General features: G+C 39.7%; 3 protein-coding genes across 3 annotated transcripts; 1 reads left to right on the top strand and 2 right to left on the bottom strand.

Annotated features, from left to right (window-relative positions):
• The first annotated feature begins 366 nt into the window (after window positions 1-366).
• On the top strand, window positions 367-2,973 carry LOC109439144 (olfactory receptor 1P1-like). The gene has a single exon (XM_019719375.3). The coding sequence runs from the start codon at window positions 399-401 to the stop codon at window positions 1,350-1,352; it is 954 nt and encodes a 317-aa protein (XP_019574934.3). The 5' UTR covers window positions 367-398; the 3' UTR covers window positions 1,353-2,973.
• Window positions 2,974-11,901: 8,928 nt separating this feature from the next.
• On the bottom strand, window positions 11,902-12,852 carry LOC141568932 (olfactory receptor 3A1). Its single transcript, XM_074320265.2, has one exon. The coding sequence runs from the start codon at window positions 12,850-12,852 to the stop codon at window positions 11,902-11,904; it is 951 nt and encodes a 316-aa protein (XP_074176366.2).
• Window positions 12,853-24,494: 11,642 nt separating this feature from the next.
• LOC109439141 (olfactory receptor 3A1-like) lies at window positions 24,495-25,439 on the bottom strand. The gene has a single exon (XM_074320264.2). The coding sequence runs from the start codon at window positions 25,437-25,439 to the stop codon at window positions 24,495-24,497; it is 945 nt and encodes a 314-aa protein (XP_074176365.2).
• Window positions 25,440-26,256: the final 817 nt, after the last annotated feature.

The following is a 26,256-nucleotide window of genomic DNA, read 5'->3' as shown; positions in this document are numbered from 1 at the left end:
ATACTCTTAGTCCCTTCTTTCTTTAGACAATATCTTTTGTTCCTAAAAACAACAATAAAATTAACTTATAACATTTAATTCTCCTAAAAGTACAGCTGAAGAAAAATACATTATAACTAAAGAAATTTGGGACAGAAAGAAGAGCAGAGAAATAAACCAGGAAGTCTAGTCTAATTCTCCTAAATTGTGTCTCCCATGCTTCCTAGTATATTCTATTTTATAGGTTTCAATAAAAATACACAGTGTACATAGTATGTGATCAATACAAATCCACTGAAATAATTCTTTCCTCTTCTTCTCTAGAGTTCAGAGAATGGCACATTCATCAATCATCTACAGTGAAATATGAGAGTTTTAATGGGTCTCACTCAAGGTGTCTTTCTCTGACTTCCAGGCTCATGGCAGGAGGGAACCGGACCAGCATCTTTGAGTTCCTCCTCTGGGGATTCTCAGAGAGGCCAGAGCAGCAGTGCATCCTCTTCCTGCTGTTCCTGTGGATGTATGTGGTCACTGTGGCTGGGAACCTGCTCATTGTTCTGGCCATTGGCACCAACACATGTCTCCACACGCCCATGTACTTCTTCCTCGCTAGCCTGTCCTGTGCAGACATTCTTTTCACCTCCACCACCGTGCCCAAGGCCCTGGTGAACATTCAGACCCAGAGCAGATCCATTTCCTATGCAGGGTGCCTGACTCAGCTCTACTTCTTCTTGCATTTTGGAATCATGGACATCTTTCTCCTTGTCACAATGGCCTATGACCGCTACGTGGCCATCTGCCACCCTCTCCACTACACCATGGTCATGAGCCGCCAGCGCTGCACACTCCTGGTTTCTGCCTGCTGGGCCCTTCCGAGTCTCGCTGCCATGACCCACACCTTCCTCATATTCCGACTTTCCTTCTGCTCTAAGAAGATCATTCCTGATTTCTTCTGTGATCTGGGCCCCCTGATGAAGGTGTCTTGCTCAGACACTCGGGTCAACGAGCTTGTGGTCCTCGTCTTGGGGGGAGCAGTCCTTTTAATCCCCTTTATGCTCATCCTGGTCTCTTATATCCACATTATTTCAGCCATCCTGAGGATTCCCTCTGCCCAGGGAAGGCGCAAGTCCTTCTCTACCTGTGGGTCCCACCTTGCTGTTGTTGCCCTGTTCTTTGGGACCACGATCAGAGCTTATCTGTGCCCATCGTCCTCTTCCTCCAACTCAGTGGAAGAGGACACAGCAGCTGCTGTCATGTACACCGTGGTCACTCCCTTGCTGAACCCCTTCATTTACAGCCTGCGGAACAAGGACATGAAGGGAGCCCTGGGGAGACTTTGCAGGGGCAAAGTCTCCCTCTCGTGGGGCCGGTGACGCCTGCAGAGAAACTACAGGTGTCTTCTGTTCTTTCGTGTGAGGAACGTCATAGAAATTTCTACTTCAAGTGTCTCATTTCTGAATCCCACATGTGCCTAATTGCCACTCCTCTCCTTGACTCCTACCATGAATTTGATATTACTGAGGAAAATCTCAAGATTTCGCATTGTGCTTTAAAGTTAATCTGTTAAAGAGTTACTTATTTACTCATTTTTTACTTATACAATAACTTCACGAGGATGAATGTCTTTTGCACTGTTCATAATTCTAAAAGTTTGTGCAGCCTTTTATGCTAGTTCATCAAAACTCAATCAGTGAGGTGATGGACTGTGGGTTAATTAGCAAAATATTAGCAAGTAAAGTCAATATTTGATTGCAAGTGCTGATTTTAAGTGAACAAGTATATTTTTTCCTACAAAAATAGGAAACTATACAATCACTTGTTGTCTCAAGGTTATGAGTCTAAATCTTTGTAACCATTAAAATAATGCACAGTTACCATTTTCATCTCTGTGTGTATGTGTGGTGATAGCACTTAAGATGTACCCTTTAAGCAAATTAGCAAATTACAAGTATACAATGGAGTATTGTTAACTATAGTCACACTACTGTACATTCAATCTCCAGAAATTATTCATCTTGCAGGACTGAATTTTGTACCCTTTGACCGACATCTCCCCGTATGCCCTGCATTGCCAAGAGGCTCACGGGCGATGCTGTTGCTGGTGGTCTGAGTAGTACGCTTTGAGTAGCTGGGCCACTTGCTTGGTAAGGTTCCATCAGACAAGGAGAGAAAGTAATAGTAAAATGGAATCGTGGTAGAAATATCTCCGGGTGTAAAAGAAATAAAGCCAAAGATAAGAAAACATATGAACAGACTTGAAATGGAAAAACATAAGAGGTAGTTAAAGAAAGAAAGATGATAAAAAGAATTTATAAAGATAAAAATGTCAAAGGAATTTTAACTATATTAGAACTAGGTGGGTCTCGTAACCTGGAATCTGGTTAGCAATACTTGTGGAGACATCCACAGCCAGCTGCTCTTGCTGGGGCCAGCAGGATGATAGGGACAAATATTGACTCTGACAGGCAAGATCTTCCTCACCAGTCCTGATCACCTGGTCACTAAATCTTTCAGAAGGCAGATTAGAGAGGGTGAATTGAAAACCTCTGCAGTAGAGGCACTGATAGTGATTTTTAAATAAGTATGGAAGCTGGCCAATCTCTTGTCATCACATCTACAAAGCCACATTATATATTCAATCTGGCAAATAGAAACGAAAGAAAAAATTTTCTGAGACCACAATTTTTAAGATCTTGAAGGGTTACGAGGGCCACAAGAAGAGTGAAATAGAGACTGATTTATTCACCTGGAATTTATCATGACTCAACTAGGTCGAGCCACTTTTAATAAGGTAACTTCCATAGGGCAATAGAGAATTTCCGCAACAAGCTTAACACTGAAAACAACGACTGTGTATCTTGAAGATGCTCATGGGATAATGGCTTTCTAAACTGGACATTTGGCAATCAGCAAAATTTACTTAGATTTTTGTAATGATGTAAACAAACAGTTACACATGCTTAGTTTGTAATTTTATTTGTGGTTTTACATAGGATATACCTTCATCAGGAACTGAGCGCAGGTCTAGACTTCTCTCAGAATTTGTCTTCCTGTAACAACAACAAAAAATATTTATAACTATTAAAACAAACCTCTGAACAATACAGGAATGGTCCATGTTATTTTCAGCGAACAGATTTATGAATAATTTTTAATGAGACGATAAAATATACAAATGTAATATTCTCTAACCTTCCTTATCTGCTTAAGTCATGGCTGATTGCAAATGCTGATATGCAGTAAAGGAATCTTGTATCTTCTCAAGGTTCTTTCCATTGAGACTTGTGGCCTCTAGCCTCAACCAAGGCTGCATCAAAGATAAGATTTTCATTTCTAGAGTATAAAATTCACATTTCCATGTCAAGATTGAGAGTAAATACAAAAATCATTGTGTGAAGTTGAGGACTTGGAACAAATTTATTGAAGAGCTTCATGAAGAAAAACCTCTGGGTTGGTTCCCAGGAGTCCCAGATGCTAACCTAAGGGCCTCCACTTATTTGTATGAGTCTAGTCTTCTCTTCTGTGAAACAAAATTCTTGATAACTGAGAATTTTAGGGAAAATGTCTACAGTTTGGCTATTATAGTAGAGAAACTCTAGTCAACTCCGGGGTGCCACAGAGAGCTGACCTCCAGGCTGCTCCACACCTCCATGCTTCCAGCTTACAGGGCACACAGATTGGTAGGGTGCAGACGTTACCTTCAGACGCCCAATAGTGCCTGCTGCTTCGTCCATTGGGATACAGAGACTTGTATGTTTTAAAATGGAAAAGCGTTTTACAAAGTATCATTCATTGCAGTTAGCAAGATGAAAAAGTTGTTCATACTATCAAATAATTACCCTTCTGAGATAGAAGTGACCTCAGCAGCTCCTTTAAGGTGGAAACCAAGCCCAGCATTGTGAAGGGGTTGAGTGAAGAAACAATGGGGTGCTCCCATGCTGGATTTCCTGCCTCAGAATTCTGACTCCTGCAGGGGGTCGCTGCCTTCTAATTCTAAGTTCAATGACTTCAAACTCAGTGACTTCAAATGCTTGACTATTTTAAACAAATGGAAAGCTGTTATTCTCTCCACTTCCTAAACATATTCTTAATATACAAACTAACATTTTTCAGTTTTCTTTTTTAAATATTTTTTTTTAAATTGGGGAATATTGAGGAACAGTGTTTCTCTCCAAGTCACTGTCCTACAATCTAGTTGTGGAGGGCGCCGCTCAGCTCCGAGTCTAGTCGCCGTTTTCAATCTTAGTTGCAGGGGGCGCAGCCCACCATCCCATACTGGAATTGAACTGGGAACTTTGTTGAGAGCTCAGGCTCTAACCAACTGAGCCATCTGGCTGCTCCCATTTTTGTTTTCTTAGCATGAGATTTCTATTCTGTTTCTGTGATAAAAACACAGGGCACTTTACCAGTATTATTTCCACTTGTGACTGTTTTGTATATTTTTACTGATTAAAAATGTTCAAGGTTACTTCCGACTCATATATACATAGTATGTTTAAAATGTGTATATAAAAGAATTCATCTGTTGCATTTAGGAAACTGTTGCATGCAAATTATTTTAATATTCTTAACTCAATAGAATTAAGTCAAAAGGCATGATTATTAGTGGTCAGAGTTTTCAGTGTAATAAAAGAGGTCAAGACCCTGACACTATTCAAGAAAATCCAAAACCCAAATTTATTTACTGAGGAAGCCTCCTAGGCTGTAGTAGTTTCTTAATGACTTACATCTGAGCCGACGAGCATGCGGGAAGCTAAACCTTGCTGGACCCTAAGCCATATAATCTCCCAAAAGGCAAACACTATTCATGTCTTCTGGGCCCTAAGTCCTGGGCTGGACCCTTGGGACATTGAGAAGAATGAATAAGTTTTACCTAAGAGATGGAAGCACTTTTCATGAATCGGGATTTAACATCCAGGCAAGGATGCCTGGAGCTGGTCCTAATTATCTGCTGAGATGTCCTTTGAAGCTGGATATTGATTATAGGGCCTCTTAAAGATCCACAGTCAGACCAAGTTTGGCAGGAGCGTGTCTTCTTCCAGGACCCTGGGTGGGCAGGAGTGTTCCCAGCCCATGGCTTCAAGGGGGAGAAGCTGGATTATGATAGGAGCTGGGGCCACTTCAAGGTCTGCAGGTGAACTGAGATCAGTGGGCCTACTTCTGGGGCCACAGAAGAAGAATGTGTCTTCTGGCGGGTCTCTAGACAAGCAAGATTGTTCCTGGCCCATAACTATGGTGCTGGAGCCAAGTCACAGGGCCGTTTCAGTGTCTGCAGTTGGACCAAGGTTGGAGGGCCTATCTTAGGGGCATGGATGGGTGTCTCTCCTGCCTTGTCCCTGGGTAGGCAAGACTAGCAGCTAATAGGGGCTGGAAGTCAGTCACGACCCCATTAGCATTCACAGCCATGGCTGAGGTTGGTAGACCTATTACCAGGGCACAGGTGGGCATGAATCTCACTAGGTCCCTTGACAGATACTGCTGGCAACAGGACCAAGGCCAAGTGGGGCTGTAGTCAAGCTCACAGGGGAGCCAGTCTGTTACCAGGTTTGTGGCCAGGACTACAGTCAGCAAATCTGCCACCTTGGCATAGGCCTGCTTTAAAACAGCCCTCCTCGGTCTTGGGCTCCATCAGTCTCACAATCTCTTACCTAGGTCTCAAAGCTCCCACAAAAGCACTTTTGTCCAAGTATGGCTGCCAAATATTATTGCTGAGGGGGGAATATGATTGGGACCCTCCTTTTCTGTCATCTTGCTGACTATTATAATAATATATACTACCACATACAGTGTAGATATGATCAAGCTTACATTTTATGGTGTTGGGGCAATTTTTTTCAACTGGTGGAAAAAGTTAGAGCATACACAAAAATAAATTCTTTAAAAATTTTTTAAAAATAATTTTTCAATTTTTCAATTACATTTGACATACAATATTATATTATTTTCTGGTGTACAGCATAGTGGTTAGACATTTATATCATTTATGCAGTGACCCCCCCCCCCCGATTGGTCTGTTGTCCACCTGGCCTTATACATAGTTGTTGCAATATTATTGAATATATTCTCTAAGGTATACTTTATATCCTTGTGACTATTTTGTAACTACCAATTTGTATTTTTTAATCCCTTCACCTTTTTTACTTAGCTCTCCAATCCCCCACCCCTCTGGCAACTATCAGTTTGTTCTCTGTATCTATGAGCCTGTTACTATTTTGTTTGTTCATTTATTTTGTTATTTAGATTCCACATGTAAGTGAGGCCATACAGTATTTGTATAACCAGTGTTTTGAACTTTGTGTCTCACACACACACACACACACACACACAAATTACTTTTATAAATTTAACCAGTGAAAAGAATTTCAGATGTATGGAAAGATATATAAATAAGAATATTCTAGTATTATTAGCAATTATTTAAAAAAAGGAAAAGAAAAAAGAAAAAAACTTGGATTACATTAGTAGATGTTTGGATAAATAGGTTCTATATTTATATACAAATAGGTTATAAATATAGTTTATACATTAAGTTTATAGCTTGTCTAAGTTTTGTTTAGTTCCTTTTCTGGAGCTTTGTTTTGGTCTTTCACTTGGGATGTGCTTTTTTGTCTCTCCATTTTGGCTACCTCCCTGTGTTTGTTCTATGTAGGGCTGCTATAGCTCATGGTCTTAGTAGAGTGGTCTTATGTAGTAGGTGTGCTGTTGGGTTCAGTGACACATTCTCCTTGGTCACCTCAGTCGGATATTCTAGGTATGTCCCTTGTGTGGGTTGTGTTTGCCCTCCTGTTGTAGTTGAGTCTTGGTTGCTGTTTCCATGTCACTGGGAGGGATTGACTCACAGGCTGATTAGTTGTAAGGACCTACCTGGACTACAGTGGAGGAGCTGTTATGCAGGAGCTTACCCTACAAAGCAGAATTTGCTTTAGTAGGACTCTGGTGTCTGCCTAGTCTGCCCTTTGGGTGTGTCATCCTTGGAAGTGGAATGGTGGTGCTCTGACTCAGTCTGAAGCTGGCCACTGGGTATGCCAGCCCCAGGGTCTCCTGGGAGGGGACCTGCTGCAGGCCAAGTTCAGCTGCAGCCTGTGCCAGCCCATGGCCACCTGGAATGAGCCACAAAGTAATCTACAGATGGCCACCACCCGTGCTGGGCTTTGAAGTGGCTGGGAGAGGCCAAGCCTTGAAAGAAACAAGGCCAGCTGCCACTAGTGCTGGTCTTGAGGCTACTAAGCAAGAGGTATGGAGCACACTGAGGCCATATGCTGCTAGTTTGGGGTTTGTGAACATTTGAGAGATTTTAGGAAAATCCAAAGCATGAGCCAAGACAAGCCATTTGTATGGAAAAGCCACTGGAAATGGCTTGGGTGAGTCTGCAAGTTGGGTGGGGCGGGGTCTCAGGGAATCACCAGGGTGGAGAGAAATGTTAGCCAGGTTGACAGAGACTCAGATATGGTGACCACCTGAGTCTGTATGCTGGGAGGAGGGAAGGCTAAACAAAGGACAATGACTTCTGCCAACACTTTTGTCTGGGAGAAAGCTGCCTCTCCAGTCCTTGCCCTGAAGTCAGACAATTCAGTTCCTCCTAGTATGTCCCTGGCACATTTTGAACTGCTGCCCCAGTTTTGGAGCTGAGAACAAATGAGTCTGTCAGCATAAACCCACACATGGGCCCTTTAAGAGGAATGCATGGGACTTCAGCCACGCTCTGTTTCACTCAGCTACAATCTCCTCTGGTTTTCACAGCCTGAAATTGTGGGGACTTCTCTTCCCAGTGCTAAAACCCTGGGCTGGAAAGCCTAGTGTGGGGCTGGGACCCCTTTCTTCTCAGGGGGCACTTCTGCAGCCACAATATCTCTACAGATTTTAACCACCATACATGGGACCGTTCTGCCTTTCTGCCCCTCTTACCAGTCTGAATGTGGCTTTTTCTGTATGTCCTTCATTATGGGACTTCTGTTCAGCTAGACTTCAGGGAATTCTCAATGATGGTTGTCTGTAGTTTAGTTGTAACTTTGATGTGGTTGTAAGAGGATGCAAGCACAAGATCTATCTACTCTGCCATCTTGACCAGAAATCCGCTTGACTGCTTTTTAAAATAACTTTTTTAAAAAAAAATTGAAGTTCTTCTATGACATTGTTATAAATACTGCCATTGATTATGTTTTTGTAGCTGATGAGGTAACTTAGCCTTAAAACTAGAACTCGATCATTTGTTAAAAATATGAATGAGAAAGACATTTGATGATAATTAAAATTGATTTGATAAAACTCAAAAGGCAGTCAAAAAATCACTTATGTATTAAATATTTCATTTAAAAAGAAATGTAAAAGTACTAGAAAACATCACTGGCAAATATTTGTACAGGATTTAGATGGAAAAGTAGTTTTTTTCTAAGCATGACGTAAAACAAGATAAATTTCATTAAAATATCCAACTTAATTTGGGCAAGAGACACCCTAAACAAAGTTAGAGACAGATGGGAAGTTGAGGGATATTTTGCAATAGATATGTCAAAGAAATACTATCCTAAAATGTGAAGAGTTTCCACCAATAAAGATAAAGATAAACTACCCCCAAAAGAGCAAAAAACATGAAGAGGTGCTTTTGAAATAATAAACACAAATACAAATAAATACAGAGGGTGCCACAAAAATGTATACACATTTTAAGAAAGGAAAAAAAACTGTATTAAAATTACACTGATGGTAGCCACTTTGATGGTAACCCCTTGTAATTGCAGAAGTCAAACGTGACTTGTATTCATCTTTCGTTATAGGTATATATTGAGTATTACAATTTTAATGCAGTTTTTTCCTTTCTTAAAATGTGTATACATTTTTTGGCTCCCTCTGTACATAAACATCTACCTAACCACAATAAGGAAATAAATTAAAATGTAAAAATAATGCAGTATTTAATGTAATTATCAGTGTTTTATTTATAATACCCAAGGAAGTCAACAAGTAAGATAACAATCATCCTCAATATTTCCTTGCAAATTGCCCTGGCGATTCTCAAACTGCCAATCAGGATGTAAAATGGTACACATCTTTTTGCAAATAGAAAGGCAGAATATTTATCCACTTTTAACTTTGCATTTCCTTAGTGTGAGTGCACACACACACACACACACACACACAAATTACCTTTATAAATTTAACCAGTGAAAAGAATTTCAGATGTATGGAAAGATATATAAATAAGAATATTCTAGTATTATTAGCAATTATTTGAAAAAAGGAAAAGAAAAAAGAAAAAAACTTGGATTACATCAGTAGATGTTTGGATAAATAGGTTATATATTTATATACAAATAGGTTATAAATATAGTTTATACATTAAATGGAATATTATGCATCCTTTAAAATGGATAACAGATTTGTTGGTTGACATGTAAAGACTGATACGATATAATGTGGACAGGGAAAAGAACAGATTACAAAATAGTATGGTGTTTGGAATACGTGTGTGTGTGTGTGTGTGTGTGTGTGTGTGTGTGTGTGTGTTCATTTGTCTGCAAAGCTAGCCACCAACTATTACCAATAGTTAAAGAATGAGATTATTGTGGGAATGATATAAAAGAGTAATGATGACATTCCGTATGTTTTGAATTTCTACAACATTTTACATTACATGTATGATCAAATATGCAGCAAAGAGATTTCCAGTTTGGAATAAAAAAGAAGAGACAAATTCCAAAGGAAAAATTATTAAAGAAACCCTGAGATCCTGGAAGGTGGATAGAATCAGTGTTGTTGGGTCCTTCTTTATGATGCTGAACCCACGGATCCATTCCTCCCCAGGGATCCACACAAAATCCTCTCTTGTGGTTTTATATGATTGTTCATATGGCAGAAAGGCCAGGGGCACAGGGATTTTTGGAAGTAAAGAAAAATCTGTTTTGCAGCAGGGGGAAATGCTGGTGGGTAGAAGCAGTGATAGTGGCAGATGTGGTAACTCTTCTGGGTAAAATGAGTGAAACAGTCTGTTCATTCAGACTAGTAGAATCAGAGAACATTACAGGTGGAAGAACCATGTTGATAACCTTGTACCTCTATCAAATATAAGCTGAGAGAAGATAAAGAACTTACTCAAGGTCAAGGGCATTGTGGATGAGAGGAAGTGACAAGGTGAGAACCATGTTGCAGGGCTTCCTTGACAGTTTCTTTGGAGAAAGCTCTCTCTTTGCATCCTTGAATTTTGTCTGGTGACCTAAACAGGATCAGGAGAGACCCATATTTCCCCCAAGTTTTTGACAGGATTGGCAGGCAGGACCCAAAAGGCAGGGAGTAAATTGGTAAGTTGAGGAGTTAGTCACAAACGCTGATGAGATTTTAGAGATGTAGGTGGATAAAATACCAGCATTCCTTTTCCCTTCTTCCCCATCTGATAAACTTTCTCCCTGACATTCTAAGAGCACCTTCTGTTTAGAGAAGCAAAAAATGAGTCCCCTGTACACTTTTTAGCACTTTTATCAAAACTTAAACTATTGCTTTATTCTTGGTAGAGAAGATGGACTATAGTGACGATGTCAGAGCTGCCAGAATTGGTTATTGCTGGACAGTACATAATAGGAGGCCCACATCTCTGACCCCCTAATTTTATTACTACACTTCCTTCCTCTGGTCTTTTACCAGTTTCAAGGAATCTTATCCAATCTCTCCATTCTTTCTCATTTTTCACTCTATCTCTACCCCATTCGGTCCCCTTTTGCTTGAAATTCTCTTATTTCTCCCTATTCCTCATCTTTCATCTTCATTTTTTTCTACAAACTCCCCCTTGTTTTGCTTTCCTCTATCATGTCCTCTCTCTTTGCCTCTATCTCATCCCATCCTTCTAGTCCCTTCACCCCCATAAAGTATCGTGGAGAAGCCAAGCCACAGGTACAGGCCAAAGGGAGGTTGTAGGGAAATTAATTGGGAAACATCAGTGGCACAGTAGAGATGCTAGGAATGGGCAATTAGTCCTAAAAGGATGCTAGAAGGAGAATTAAGCTACATGATACTGAACTAAAGGCTGGTAAGCAGCAAACAAAATGAGGTCTTCTTCAGGGTTAGAGACATATTTTCCTACTGATTAGAGAAATTTAGGGTGAGGCATCACCAAATACAACAGACTTGTATTTACAGCTATGGGTTGTCTTAACTAGGTTTGGGGACTGAGAGTGAGAATTTAGAGGGGAATTTTACATTGAGTATTCTAATTTTTTTTAATGTTGAAATATTTTGATTGTAAATGCTTATCTTTTCAAAAGATTTGAAACATTAGAAGGATAAATGAGGAAATTTTATTTTTGTATTATAAGATTTATCATATGTGTTAATGGAGTTTTAAATTTTTTCACACAGGGATCATGCCCTCCAAAGTTACTAGAGAATACATGACCGTACAGCTCCTCATCTGTCCCCTCTATATCCTCTGGCATCTTTGTGTGATAGGGAACAGACGAGCTGCTTTTTTTAGGCTTGTAGAAACCTGATGGGAGAAATAAAAGAACTCATTTCTAAGCCTATGTTTTATATACAGACCAAGCATACCTGAACTTGAAGGAATCAGATGACCCTCTGGGGTGGAGTTTGGGGATGGGAGGTTTGTTGAGATATTTTTGGGAATCCAGGCCATATGCAACTAAAGAATCATTCCCTGTGGGACATGAACCTGTAAGCATTCAGGACTTTCTATGTTTCACTTCTACCCAGAAAAGGGAGCACATAGTGACTGAAGTTGTAATTTGTCAAGGGGATTGACTTAGCATTAACTTATACAACCATTGCCTATAATTGGTCAGGGCTTCTTTGGGAAACAATAAGTATTATCCCCTACAAAAAAAAATCCTCATGCTCAGGGAGATAGAAGCAGTTCCAGACAGCTAGAATTTTTCCTTTAATCTAAAAAGAAAAAAGGAGGAAGTGACACTCAAGATCTTATGAAGCGGGTGACTGTCTTCCGGTGAGCACCCGCCAGAGGGCGCCCTGCACATCAGGGTTTCTGAGGCTATAGATGATTGGATTCAGCATGGGGTTAATGACTGTGTTAAAAATTCCAATAGCTTTATCCTTATCTGAAAGCTTGGCTGAACCTAGTCGCATGTAGTTAAAGATACCTGAACCATAGAATAGGGCAACCACAGTGAGGTGGGAGCCACAAGTGGAGAAGGCTTTTTTCCTGCCCCTCACGGAGCGGATTCGTAGAACTGCAGCTGCCACATGGATATAGGAGGTGACAATGAGAGCCATGGGGGTACCTGCCATTATGAAACCAACAGCAAAGAGCAGCAGCTCATTGAGTTGGGTGCTGGAGCACGAGAGCTGGAAGAGCTGTGGGAGGTCACAGTAGAAATGATTGATCACATTGGGACCACAGAAGTTGAGCGTGGATATGGCTACAGTGTGGGTCAGTGCATTGGTGAAGGCACAAGCCCAGGACACAGCCACCAATATCCTCTGGACGGTCTGGCTCATGCGAGTGCTGTAGGTGAGGGGCCGGCAGATGGCCAGGAATCGATCATAAGCCATGGCTGTCAACAGGAAGCAGTCCACACCAACCAACTGATGGAAAAAGAAAAGTTGTGTGAGGCAGGCTCCATAGGGAACTGTACGCTTGCGAGACAAGAGACGACCCAACATTGAGGGGACAGTGACGGTGATGCACCCAACGTCGAGCACTGACAGGTTCCCCAGGAAGAAGTACATGGGGGTGTGGAGTTTGGGCTCCACCAAGATGGCTGCCAGGATGCTGAGGTTGCCCCCGACAGTGAACAGGTAGGCAAAGAGGAAGAGTACAAAGACAGCTGGTCGCAGCCCTGGTGTCTCCACCAAGCCCAGCAGGATGAACTCCGTAATGGCTGTTTCATTGGCCCAAAATGTTGGCTGCATTACTTCCTGCAAGGAAACATTCAAGAAGATAAAGAATCATTTTTCTTACTATGTTTATTCAAAAAGAAGAAATAGACTCCTTTCCATGTGCTGAGCCCTTTGCTAAGTTCCCCCTCTCCAAGTAAGGACATTCCCACTCCTAGGAACACACCACATTTATTAAGTCTCTCACTACATTTATCTCAATAGCTTTACATCATTCTCAGTTGCAAGGACAGGATACATCACCACTCTGGACCTCCCTCCCTGTCTTAGCTGAAAGAATCTATTTGTAGTGATTATGAAGGACAAAACCCTTGGGAAAAATAAATTAAGTAGAATGTGTATTTCTAGTTTGAACATGGCAGAGTAAATCTGGAACTTTCTCTTCTCAAAACTCATTCCTTCCCAAGACAAGCAGAACAGGAATAAAAATGTAGATTCTATCTTCAAAGAAACTAGTAAGTATGCAAAACTCTAATACACAAACTAGGTGAGAAGGCTTCAAGGATAGTGGAGATCGAATAAGAGAGTGGCAAGGAGAGAAAATCCATAACAGTAGAAAAAGCTAGGCAAGTACAATTCTCCATAGAAAGGGGGACTCACTAAGGAACAAAAATCAAAAGCTCTTCTTTGCAATAATGGGAGGAGGTGCATAGGATGGCATCATTACCTTCTCTGATCCTGGATTCAAGCAGTAGAGGAGGGCGAAATGTCTCATGCATAGCCTACAGGCAGGCACACATCTTTCCTATGTGGAGCCCTCCTGCATACAGCCAAATGTGAGACTGAATGAGCCTGGGGATCTTTACATGCGCTATCCTGGTAACTCCCTGATAGACCACCCTGAAAGCAAAGGGATAGAAAAAGATATTTCATGCAAATAAAACAAAACCAAAACCAAAACTGGGGTAGCAATCCTTATATCAGACAAAACAGACTTTAAAATGAAGACTATAATAGAGATATTATAAATAAATATAATATAATAGAGATATTATAAATAAAGCAAGATATTACATAATGATAAAGGGATCAATCCAACAAGAGAATATAATCCTAGTAAACATCTATGCGCCCAACATAGGAGCACGTAAATATATAAAGAAAGTATTGATGACGTGAACGGAGAGATCAACAGCAATACAATCATAGTGAGGGACTTTAACACCCCATTGACACCAATAATAATGAACATCAACTGTAACTGAAAAATTTAAAAAAGAGGGGAAAGGTGAAGGGGAATAAAAGGTTCAAATTTCCAGGTATAGAACAAATAAGTCATGGGGTTATAATGTACACCATAGGGAATATAGTCAATAATATTGTGATAGCACAGTACGGGGTCAGTTGGTTGCTAGATTTACCACAGTGATCACTTCTTTAGGTATATAAATGTTGAATACCTATGCTGTATACCTTAAACTAATATAAGATTGTATGTTTAATAAAGTAGAATTGTCTCAAAAAGAAGGAACATTTTAATTTTTATAGATGCTCTAAATTGTTCTCTAATAAGCTCGTCCCAATAAAAATTTTCCCTAAAATTTATGAGTGCCCATTTTTCACACTCTTTCTAGTATGCAATCTTTTTTCTGTTGCTCATCTTTAGGTGAAATTAGTTGTTTTTTTTTAACTTTCAGAAGGGAGATGTGGTTACAGAATAAACAAAAGATAAACAGACTCATAGATACAGAGAACAAACTGATGGTTACCAGATGGGAGGGGTTTGGGGAGTAGGTGAAAAAGGAGAAGGGATTAAGAAGTACAAATTGATAGTTACAAAATAGTCAGGGATGTAAAGTACAGCATAGGGAATATAGTCAGTAATATTGTAATAACTACATGTAGTGCCAGGTGGGTACTAATACTATATTCCATCATTGGAATTAGCTAAGAAAACTTAATTACTAAGAGAACTTCTCACACCAAAAAAGGTAACTATAAATGTCTAATTATTACATTGTTTTATACACCTAAAACTAATTTTAAAAAGTAAGTATGTGAGGTAATGGATATGTTAATTAACTCAATTGTGGGAATCCTTTTACAATGTAAATACATGTCAAATCACCTTTTTTTACACTTTAAACATATTATAATCTTATTTGTCAGTTATACCTCAAAAATCTGAAAAAATAAAATAACATTTTATAAGCTTAAAAAAATGAAAAGTTCAGGAATAGACATAAAGTAATAAAGGATTTTAGTGCATGATATAACTGATATCTTAAATGAATGGAAAATGTATGATTCCATAAGTGCTATTAATAGGGGCAGTGACATAGCTATCTGGGAACAATATGTAAGTTGTATACACCCTTCATATATTTTGCAAAAATGAATTATAAATGGATCAAATATTTAAATGTAAAAATTAAACCATAAAATTATTGGGAAAAATTGGAGAATTTTAATAGTGTAAAGATGACTTAAAATATAGAAAAAAATTGAAAATAAAAAAATTGGTTAATCTATTAAAATTCAAAATTTCTAGCAAATTAGCTAAACTGGAAGTACATTTCCCAAATTCCATTCTGTGTATAGTTCCAGCTTAGGGTTCACCATAAGGAGAATTTGCATAATAGTTGTAAGGTAGAAGTGAAAAAGGGAAATTTGGCAATATTTTTCAAAATCACCAATGTAATTTTCCCTTTACCTGGCAATTCCACTTCTGAGAACTTATTCAACAGATATATGGTCATATGTAAAAAGTGACATATATGTGAGGTTATTTGTTGCAGCATTGTTTGTAATAGCAAATAATTGAAAATAACCTAATTGTTCATTGTTAGAGGGCTAAATTCATTATGGTATATCCTTACAAAGAAATACTATACAGCTGTAGGAAACAGCCCAGTCCATGCTGATCTGAAAGATATCAAAGCCATATTGTTAAATGTAAAATACAATTTGTAGAATGAATATAGTATGATTTGGTTTGCATTAAAAAAGAGGAAAAAAATATACACACATATACGCACATGCACACATATAATATGACATGATATAATGCAATATAATGTATACATTTTTTTTTTGCTTGTAAGTATATATCCAGAAGGTTACTTGAGAATCTGGAGGTATTGGTCTTTCCTGGGGAACAGGATTGCATGGGTAGGAGACAGTGTAATAGAATGAATGATAAATTAGAAAACTAAAAGGAAAATAAGTCCATTTAAATAACCAAATAGATGGACATTTGAGAAAGTATAAACAAGAAAAAAAATGGGTAAATACAATTACAAATTAGAAAGGGTTACAGCCAGAGATATTCCCTATAACTACATTACTTAAATGGAAAATTTCAATAAAATGGGCACAATGAAAGGAAAATGTAAATGAAAATATATTTAACAACAGTCTGAAAACTCAAATAAAACAGAGAAAAGAAGAAAGTGGAAAAAATTTCCAAAGAAATAATTACCCTAGTAGCAATCCCTAGGCTTATAAAGAAGCTATTGAAAGATATTTTGTTTAAACTTTAATGAACAGAATATTATCATGCTATATAAACTTCCTGCAGCAGAGAAAAAAATTTAAGCACCCCACTACTTTTTATAAAGTTAACATACATTTGACACTAAAATCTAAAATGTTTTGGAAGAAATATATCAAATATTACTAGAGAGTAACTTTAGTTATGAATATAGAAACAAGATGCTAAATACAACTACAGAAATTTAAAAAATCAGAATATTTGAAAGAATAATCTAACATTATTAAGGAGACCTCTGATAAGAAATTGAGGATGATTTAATATAAGTAAACGTATGTATATAACATAATATATCAGATCAATTACCTAAAAGGTACTTCTTACAGGTCAAAATCCAGTCTTGATTTAAAGAAAAAACACCCACTTGTTATCTAGGAATGAGAGGCTACTGCAGGATCCTTCCTAATGGAGAATAACAAATTATTCTGTGAAAACAGGAACAAGAGAAGAATCCCCCCCCCCATTACATCTATTTTTTAATCATTGTCCTAGAATCATTAGCAAAATAAATGTCAAGAAATAGAAAAACCAAGTTTATATGTTGGATAGGTAGAGAAAAAGGTTTTTGATTGTCTATAAGAGAAAACAAATGGAGAACTATTTTTCAAAGTAGCAAGATAAAAAACAAATGTACAAAAATCCATATGTTCCTTATATACCATCAACATATATTCGTGGAAAACATAATACAAAATACATTCAAATTAAAATTAAAAAAACTGAAATTCTTATGCTATAAAGTGACTAAAGCAGGACACAAAACTATACAACAAAATATTATTTCAATACTAACACACAAATACACATACACACACACACACACACACACACACACACGAGCAAGACTAGAAGGAAATACCAAACTTTATCAGTCGTTTGAGTAATAATCTGGGTAGCTTTTATTATTTTCCCTCTACTCTTCATTACTTTTTGATTTGTCTACAATGAATACAGATGATTTTTATAATGTTTTATGAAGTCCCACCTCCTGGGCATGTTCATGTCATACCTACTAAATCTAACATCACAATAAACTAACTGAACAAAAAAGAAACCAGAAATCCCTTTCCCTGTGATAGCTACTGTTCAGGCTGCCCCAATATCTTTAATACTGACAGTTTCCTGGGGACATTTCCTGATAATAATCACAGCTCACAGTTATGAGGAGACGTACTCGGGGCTAGGCGCTGTGTACAGTTCTAAGTGCTTTACGTGTATTAACTCATCTATTCCTCAAAACCTCTCTACGACATGGATACCATTTTAATTCCTGTTTTACAGAGAGAACACGGGTCACATAATGCAAGTTGCAGAGACAGGATTTTAACCCAGGTAGCCTGACCCCAGAGCCCCAGATCTTAACCTTTACACATACCCCATGCGAGGAAACACAAGTTGTCTTGAGAATCATAAAGCCATAAAGTCCTTCTCCTGTAATACTCTCTCAATCTATTCTGACTCATTCTTTTTTTTTTAAAAAAAGCTTTTACTTATTTAAGTGTGTTTTTCCAGGACCCATCAGCTCCAAGTCAAGTAGTTGTTTCAATCTAGTTGTGGAGGGCGCAGCGCACAGTGGCCCGTGTGGGGATCAAACCGGCAACCTTCTTAAGAGTACCGCGTTCTAACCAACTGAGCTAACCAGCTGACCCTATTCTGACTCATTTTTAAAACTCAAAGACCCACTCCCACACTTGCTATAGCTGTGCCCTCGGAGATTGCAAAGTCTTGCCTTGCAGGCTGCAGAAGCTGAAGTCTAAATGAGTGCCGTGGGTGGGTCACGGTCCACAGCTGCCTCCTATTTTCCCTTTTTACTTTAACCCACATCATCAGATTGCAAACTCTGTGACTTCCTCCATCCCCACCTTTGCTTATGCTATTTCTTCTATATAGAATTTCCTTCTTTCCCCATCACATGGCCAAAATCTTCAAGACTCAGCTCAGATGCTACTTCCTCCAGAAATACCTCCTCGATCTGTGTCCATTTAAAAGTGATATTTGCATCTTCAACATTCCCACTGCACTTTAATTGTCTTCTACGTGGTACTTACCACTGCACCTTTTTGCACAATCATTTAGTGATTCAGTGTAGTTCCTCCAGGCCAGTTTAAGGATAAAATTCATGTCTGATTCAACTTTAGGAGCTACATGCATGCACTCTTTTTATTTATGCACCATTTCATGAGTAAATGAATAAATGCACTGGCTGACAACTAGGTTTTCTGACAAAGGTGGCATTATTGTGGACTATAGTAGTGAGAAAAGGGTTTCTGGAAAAGTGGGAATTTGTGCTAGACTTTGAAGAATTGATATGACTTGGGGTGGGGGGGGTTAAAGATTTGGGTGAAAGGCACAAGGTTACTGCTGTAGGGAGGACTCTTTCATTTGTCTAGATGACGCATGCAGTTGTAGCAATCCACACACCGACACAGCTTTTTATATAAACGTCACACATATTTTCTATAATCAGAAGACATACTCCTTAAAAATAAGTAAGTCATTAGCCAGAGTACTAATCCCACCTAGTAGCTGCTGTGTAGTCTTCAGTCAACAAGGGATGAAGCTTACATAAGATCTCCTAATGCGGAGTTGTCCCCTGGCCTATCCGTTTAGGACAGCTGTGCTGATGAAATCACAGGAGTGATCACTGATGAGGAGGCCCTTCTAGGTCACCACTCGTGGGGTCCATTTGAGTCCCAGGCTTCCTTCATTATGCTGTGACCGCTCCCTGATTGGAAGTTCCAATGGGTCCTTCATGCACTAACGTTGGTCTTAGGGATCTGGACAGGCTTCCCAGTAAGGATTGGGTTCTGAGCTGCGTAAGTCGAACCCTGAATCTCATCCCACTCACCCCTAACAGAATAGAAAAATAAGCTTTCATCTGAAAAAAGAGGGAATTGGTAAAGATGCCTGAAAGAGGAACCTCAATCTCTGCATTATAGTTCCCAACTCTTCCACTCACCTGACATGTCATCCTGAGCAAGTCTCTTATTTTTGATGTTGAGACCTTGATTGCTGCATCTGTAAAACCAGGAGGTTTGACTTACTCCCTACTCAGTACCAACTAAAGTCCCTTCCCTGTTACATGGGAGCAGAGGGAGGATCATGAAAGAACTCACTTTGTATTGGCACAGAGGCCAGTGAGGTTTCATGGAAAGGGATGGAAAGGGGGTGAGACTGCACAAGCTCAGTCAGCTACTCCGGGGGTATATATATACATATGGAAATGAGATACAGAGATGCTGAGAGAATGTCTGACATGGGACTTCTCCATCATAGTGTTATCCTCATGGGACCTCAAAATTAGCCTAAGAAGTGGGAGGAGGATGTGGGGAGAGCTAAGGACAGGCAGATAATAATATAAGCCCTAATAAACACTACAGAGGTAAAGCACTGGTGCCTTATACCTCTGTGGTGATTTAGAATTTCTCCAAACATTATCTCTATCCCCTATATAATCTTCCGGGAGAGTTAGGGTAGTTACCATAATAACTCCCTATAACACCTGGGACATAGGGGAGCTGTTTGCTTTCCCAAAGTCACCCAGGGAGCTAGAGATGGAGCCAGGACTGAATCTGGGTCCCCAGACTAAGGGTTTTGCTTTCCTAGGCACCTGGTCCAAACAGGACCTGGTGGCAGAGACAAGCTTACTCCTAAACCTGGGAATGAGGAAGACACCCAAGGCAGGAGGCAAAAGCTGGAGAAGCCATTTTAAAATTCAAATTCTTAATGAATCCTCAGGAACCATGTACACCCCACCTGGGGACCTGTTAGTGAGGGCCAACAGAGACTGTGCCGTGGGAATCCCTTAATGATTTGAGAAGTGGCAGAAGAACTGTGCTGTGCTAGGAGGGACCAGGGGTGCCCCGTTGGGAGTTGCCCCCAATCATCAGTTTCTAGGCCAGGCCTTTAGAAAATGAGAGTCTTGTGATACAGATGAAGAGAGAGAGGAAATTGGAGAGACTGTATAGTGCAGCCCTTGGGCTCTTGTGTCCCCCTCAGTTAACTACTCCCCAAACCCATGTGACAGCCTATTCTCTTCGGGAAGCTTGATGGACTTTGTAGATGAATTGATCTGCTCTTCCAGTTATCAGCAACTGCTGAACCCTTTTGGACTCCAGTATCCTTATCTGTGGAATGAGAGTAATATCCCCTCTTCAGGTTACTGGGAGGATTAAATGAAGTAATACACAAAGTTCCCAGTAGGAGGCCACCAACATTGTTATGAACATAATAATGATTGATAACATTTATCACGTGCTTATTATGTATGTCACACCATACCATGAGCTTTATATACACTAAATCCCAATCAACCTTTGCAACAGATCCATGAGTCAGATACCTTTATTATTCCTATTTTACAGATAAATAAATTAAGGTTCGGAGTGATTCAGTAGTTTGACTAAGGTCACAGAGTTAGAACTTTGAGGAGTTGGGGTTCAAACTTGCATTCGTCTGATTCCAAGGTACATGATCTCAACAATAATGCCATGTGACTTCCTCTCCCACCCCCTTCCCATGAACCCCTCTCCCCCAAACAATATACTTCCAGCTTCTGTGGCTTGTGATAAATATTTTCAAATATAACATGGATTATGCTCTAGATATGAGCTTAAGGCATTCAACTCTTAGTAATAGTGACCTCTGCTCCATCCCAATAACCCAATCCAGAGCGCTGACCTCAACTTCCAGCTGCTACCTCCAGTGTAACTGTCTTGTTCTCCCATTATAGCTGTTACTCTCAATGCAAATAATTATGATCTTGACTTGGTGGTTTTATGGGGAGCTGACCCTGCTGTGTTAGGCTTGCACTGTTGGCTTAAGAATGTAATAACCATGTTTCCCCGAAAATAAGACCTACCCCGAAAATAAGCCCCAGTTAAGATCTCAGCCAGATGGACGCATTTAGTACATTATGACGATGTTCCAGAAGAAGATGACATGACTGTAACTGAATAAATGTAGATTGTTGTACATGAAAAAATAAGACATCCCCTGAAAATAAGCCTTCATGGAGCAAAAATTTACATAAGACCCCGTCTTATTTTCGGGGAAACACAGTATATAAACGTTAAGGCTTTTCATCATTCAGTAACATTTTTAAAAATATAAAACTATACATAAAAATTATAAATGATAACAGAAACTTAAACATCAATAAAGATCCACAAACAAATTAAATACACTTTCTTACATGATCCTTGGGTAAAAGAGCTAAATGACTACTCCAGTATTATATTAATGTAGGAATAGAAAGATCAAAGCAAACCAGCCTTCAGATGGATTTTCAGCCTTGACCACGTTATCTTGGTGGTCAGAAATCTTTAAACCTTGAACCCAGTTTAAAGTTGTGCTGGACAGGTAATGCGACTGAAGATTATGGACTGAAGGTTTCTGTCCTTGCCCCTCCCACCCTCACACACACCTAAATTCAAATGTTGAAACCCTAGCCTCCAACGTGATTGTATTACAAGGTTGGGTCTTTGGTAGGTGATTAGGTCGTAAGGGTGGAGACTCATAAGGGTGTAAAAGTGACTCTAGTGCTACCACCACAGCAAGTGCACCTGAGCCCCAGGACCCCAACTCTGCTGCCAATCTGAGTGCTGGCACAGCAGACCTGGTAAAAGAGGCATCCCTTTGGCTAGAACTTTCCCCATGGGCAAATGAGGAGAACAGGAGGACACCAGCAGCCTTTGCCACTTTGGAGCTCAATAGCTCTAGGCATCACTGCCACCTGCGGGGCCGCCATAGTTTGGCCCACCAAAGACCCCCTGCAGTCTTTGCCAACATTGACCTCAGCCAACAGAGCTACATCAAACAAAAAACTTCTGTACCTCAAAGGAAGCAATCAATAGAGGCAACCTCCTGAATGGGAGAAAACATTTGCAACCATATATCTATCCGATAAGGAGTTCATATCCAAAATGTATAAAGAACTCGTACAACACAAGACCAAAAAATGGCAAATAATCCAATTTTTAAAAGAACCGAAATAGACATTTTTCCAAAGAGGACATAAGATGGCCAACAAGTACATGAAAAAGGTGCTTGACATCGCTAATCATCAGGGAAATGCAAATTCAAACCACAGTGAGGTATCACCTCACACCTGTTAGGATGGTTGTTATCAAAAAGACAAGTGATAACAGGTGTTGGTGAGGATGTGGGGAAAAGGGAACCCTCATACACTATTGGTGGGATTGTAAATTGGTAGGGCCACTATGGAGAACAGTATGGAGATTCCTCAAAAAATTACAAGTAGAGCTACCATATGATTCAATAATCCCACTTCTGGTTATATATCTGAAGAAAATTAAATCACTATCTTGAAGAGATATCTGTACCCGCATGTTCACTGCAGCTTTATTGACAATAGGTAAGATATAGACATAAACTAAATGTCCTCTGACAGATGATTGGATAAACAAAATATGGTATGTATCTACAAAATATTATTCAGTCATAAAAAAGAATGAACTCCGGCCACTATGACAACATGGATGGAATTTGATGGCATTATGCTGAGTGCTATAAGCCAGACAAATACATATTCTGTATGGCGTCACTTGCACATGAATCTTAAAAAAAAAAAAAAAAGCCAATTTCATAGAAACAAGGAGTAAAATGGTGGTTGCCAGGGACTGGGGAAAAGGGGAACTGGGGAGATGTAGGTCAAAGGGTACAAACTTTTAGTTATAAGATGAGTAAATTCTGAGGATCTAATTTATAGCATAGTGACTATAGTTAATAATATGGTATTGTATACTTGAAGTTTGCTGAGAGTAAATCTTAAGTGTTCTTACCACACACATACACAAAAAGTTGATTATGTGAGGTAATGAATGTGTTAATTATCTTGACCTTGGTAATTATCCCACAATGTATATCAAATCATCACATTGTACACTTTAAATATATACAATGATCTTTGTCAATTATTCCTCAATAAACTTGGGGAAAAAATTCCTTTATAAAAATATATAATTCTAGTGGATTATATTAGTCAGCTCAGGTCTCTATAACAAAATACCATAGGCTGGGTGGTTTAAACAACAGAAATTCATTTTCTTACACTTTTGGAAGCTAGAAGTCAGAGATCAGAGTGCCAGCGTGGTCAGGTTCTGGTAAGGGCCCTCTTCCTGGCTTGCAGACAGCAGCCTTACCAGGTGATGAAGAAGGAAAGAGTTCTCTCTCGGTCTCTTCATCACTTATAATGCCACTATCCTATCAGATTTGAGCCCCACCCTAATTTAACTTTACTTCCTAAAATACCTCATCATGCATAAATTAACACTAAGTAGTCATTAAAATGGATAAGGTAAGTTTTTAAGTGTTTGACAGGTAAAAAAAAAGTCTGCTCTGTAAACCAAAAACATGACATAACATGCCCCGATTAATATGAAATATACATAAGCTTGTTTATATTGATATAAAATTTATAAACATGTTTATATTTGTATAAAAAACTAGAGGGATAAGCACCAAATTCTTAACAGTGGTTTCTTTTAGAAAATCAAATTATTATACGGGAACGAAGAGGGTGAAGATTTTGACTTTAATTTTCCACTGGTGAAAATTTGTTTTGTTTTCATTTTTATAAACACAATTTCTAGTGAAAATTTAAAAATCAATGGATGTTTCCAGGTTAGAAAAAAACAAGGAGAAATCCCAAAAGAAATATAAACTCTCCACTGTTAAATAACTCTAGAATCTTGCAATGTCGACAGGGTACTGGAAATCATTGTCTCAAATTACACTGTGGTAGGTCTGGATCCTTGAGTGGGATTCTGCTTAAAAGCATGTTGGGGTAGCTGTTTCAGAGGAAGCCTGGCCGGAGGATGTGCTAATACTTGGCACCAGGCTGTGATTCTGCATATTCTAGTTTGGAGAGAATCTTTGCTGGTGTATTTTTGGGGATCCTGGCAGAAAATAAACAAAGAGTTCTGCCTTTGGGACCATGAGTCTCCCGATACAGAGCTTACTGGGTTCTACCTTTATCTGGAGTGAAAAGGGTAGCTAGCATAAAAAGGCAACAAGCCAAAGCTTCTGGTCTACAGAACCTGCAAACCTATGACCGGGGAGAGCCTTCTTGGACCAGAAGTCTCATTTCCTAACAAAAGTTGTCTTGCTCACTTGCTGTGGTTCTGCCCTCCTGAGACACCCCTCATGCAAGGGTTCGCTTCCCCGTGAACACCCGCCAGAGGGTGCCCTGCACATCGGGGTTCCGGAGGCTGTAGATGAGTGGGTTCAGCATGGGGCTGATCACAGTGTTGAGGATGCCAACCCCCTTGTCCTTGTCTGAGGCCTCCACTGAGCCCAGCCGCATGTAGTTGAAGACACCTGTCCCGTAGAAGATGCCGACCACGGTGAGGTGGGAGCCACATGTGGAGAAGGCTTTCTTCCTGCCCTCGGCAGAGTGTATTCGCAAGACTGCAGCTGCCACATGGATATAGGAGGTGACAATAAGAATCACAGGTGCACCTGCTATGAGGATACCCAGACCAAAGAGCAGCAGCTCATTGAGTTGGGTGCTGGAGCACGAGAGCTGGAAGAGCTGTGGGAGGTCACAGTAGAAATGATTGATCACGTTGGGACCACAGAAGTTGAGCGTGGATATGGCTACAGTGTGGGTCAGTGCATTGGTGAAGGCACAAGCCCAGGACACAGCCACCAATATCCTCTGGACCGTCTGGCTCATGCGGGTGCTGTAGGTGAGGGGCCGGCAGATGGCCAGGAATCGGTCATAAGCCATGGCTGTCAACAGGAAGCAGTCCACACCAACCAACTGATGGAAAAAGAAAAGCTGTGTGAGGCAGGCTCCATAGGGAACTGTACGCTTGCGAGACAAGAGACGACCCAACATTGAGGGAACAGTGACGGTGATGCACCCAATGTCGAGCACTGACAGGTTCCCCAGGAAGAAGTACATGGGGGTGTGGAGTTTGGGCTCCAAGATGGCTGCCAGGATGCTGAAGTTGCCCCCGACAGTGAACAGGTAGGCAAAGAGGAAGAGTACAAAGACAGCTGGTCGCAGCCCTGGTGTCTCCACCAAGCCCAGCAGGATGAACTCCGTAATGGCTGTTTCATTGGCACCAGATTCTGGCTCCATGGGTCCCTGTAAGAAGACACTCCATAGTGGAAGGGACCATTCTTCCCAATTTAGTTATTCAATAAAAAGAAATCGACTCACTTTTATATGCCACGCCCCAGGGTAAATTCCCAAGTGTCCTAGTGGTTATTTTCCCACTCCTCAGGCCACACCTCACTCATTGACTCTGTCTTCACCTCAATCCTTACCCAGCTTCCAAGTGAGTTGCCTGATGCCACAACTACCTTGGACTTCCCCCACCTGCTCGTGGAAGGTGTATAAATTCTTTCTTCCTTTGTTCCCTAGAATCAAGGAAGTAGGTCTTCTCACCAACAACCTGTATGAGGAGATTTGGGGGGGGGAAATAATGCTAAAAGTAAAAGTGAATAGATAGTAAATAGAAAGGAACTAAAGAATTGATCATAAGTCTTTACCAAGAAATAAATACCTGTAAAATATATAAGCACTAAAAATGCAAAAATACACAACATTAGGAAATGAAAACGTGGTATAACCACAGACCAAAAATAAATAAAATAATCATGGAATACCATCTGCTCTTAAATTTGAACAATCAATTCAAGAACAGTGTGCCCACCAAATAAACCAACTTCAACCAAAAAAAGAAAAAAATAGAAAAAATATTGTCAATAATGTACTTCCATGTGTAGGCTCCAAACTCAAATATTTCTTATACAAATTAGTTTAAATTATCAATGTAAAGATAATTATCATCTAACATAAATTTCCCTTAGCTTACAAAAAAAAGAAAGCCTTTCAATTTATTCTTTAAAGTTAGCAAATCTTAATACTAAAATGTCAAAATAACAAAGGAATT

The sequence above is a fragment of the Rhinolophus sinicus genome, chromosome 12, assembly GCF_057876585.1.
Source record: "Rhinolophus sinicus isolate RSI-liver-muscle chromosome 12, RSI-T2T, whole genome shotgun sequence".
NCBI classification, from domain to species: domain Eukaryota; kingdom Metazoa; phylum Chordata; class Mammalia; order Chiroptera; family Rhinolophidae; genus Rhinolophus; species Rhinolophus sinicus.
This window is presented reverse-complemented; position numbering and strand designations above follow the sequence as displayed.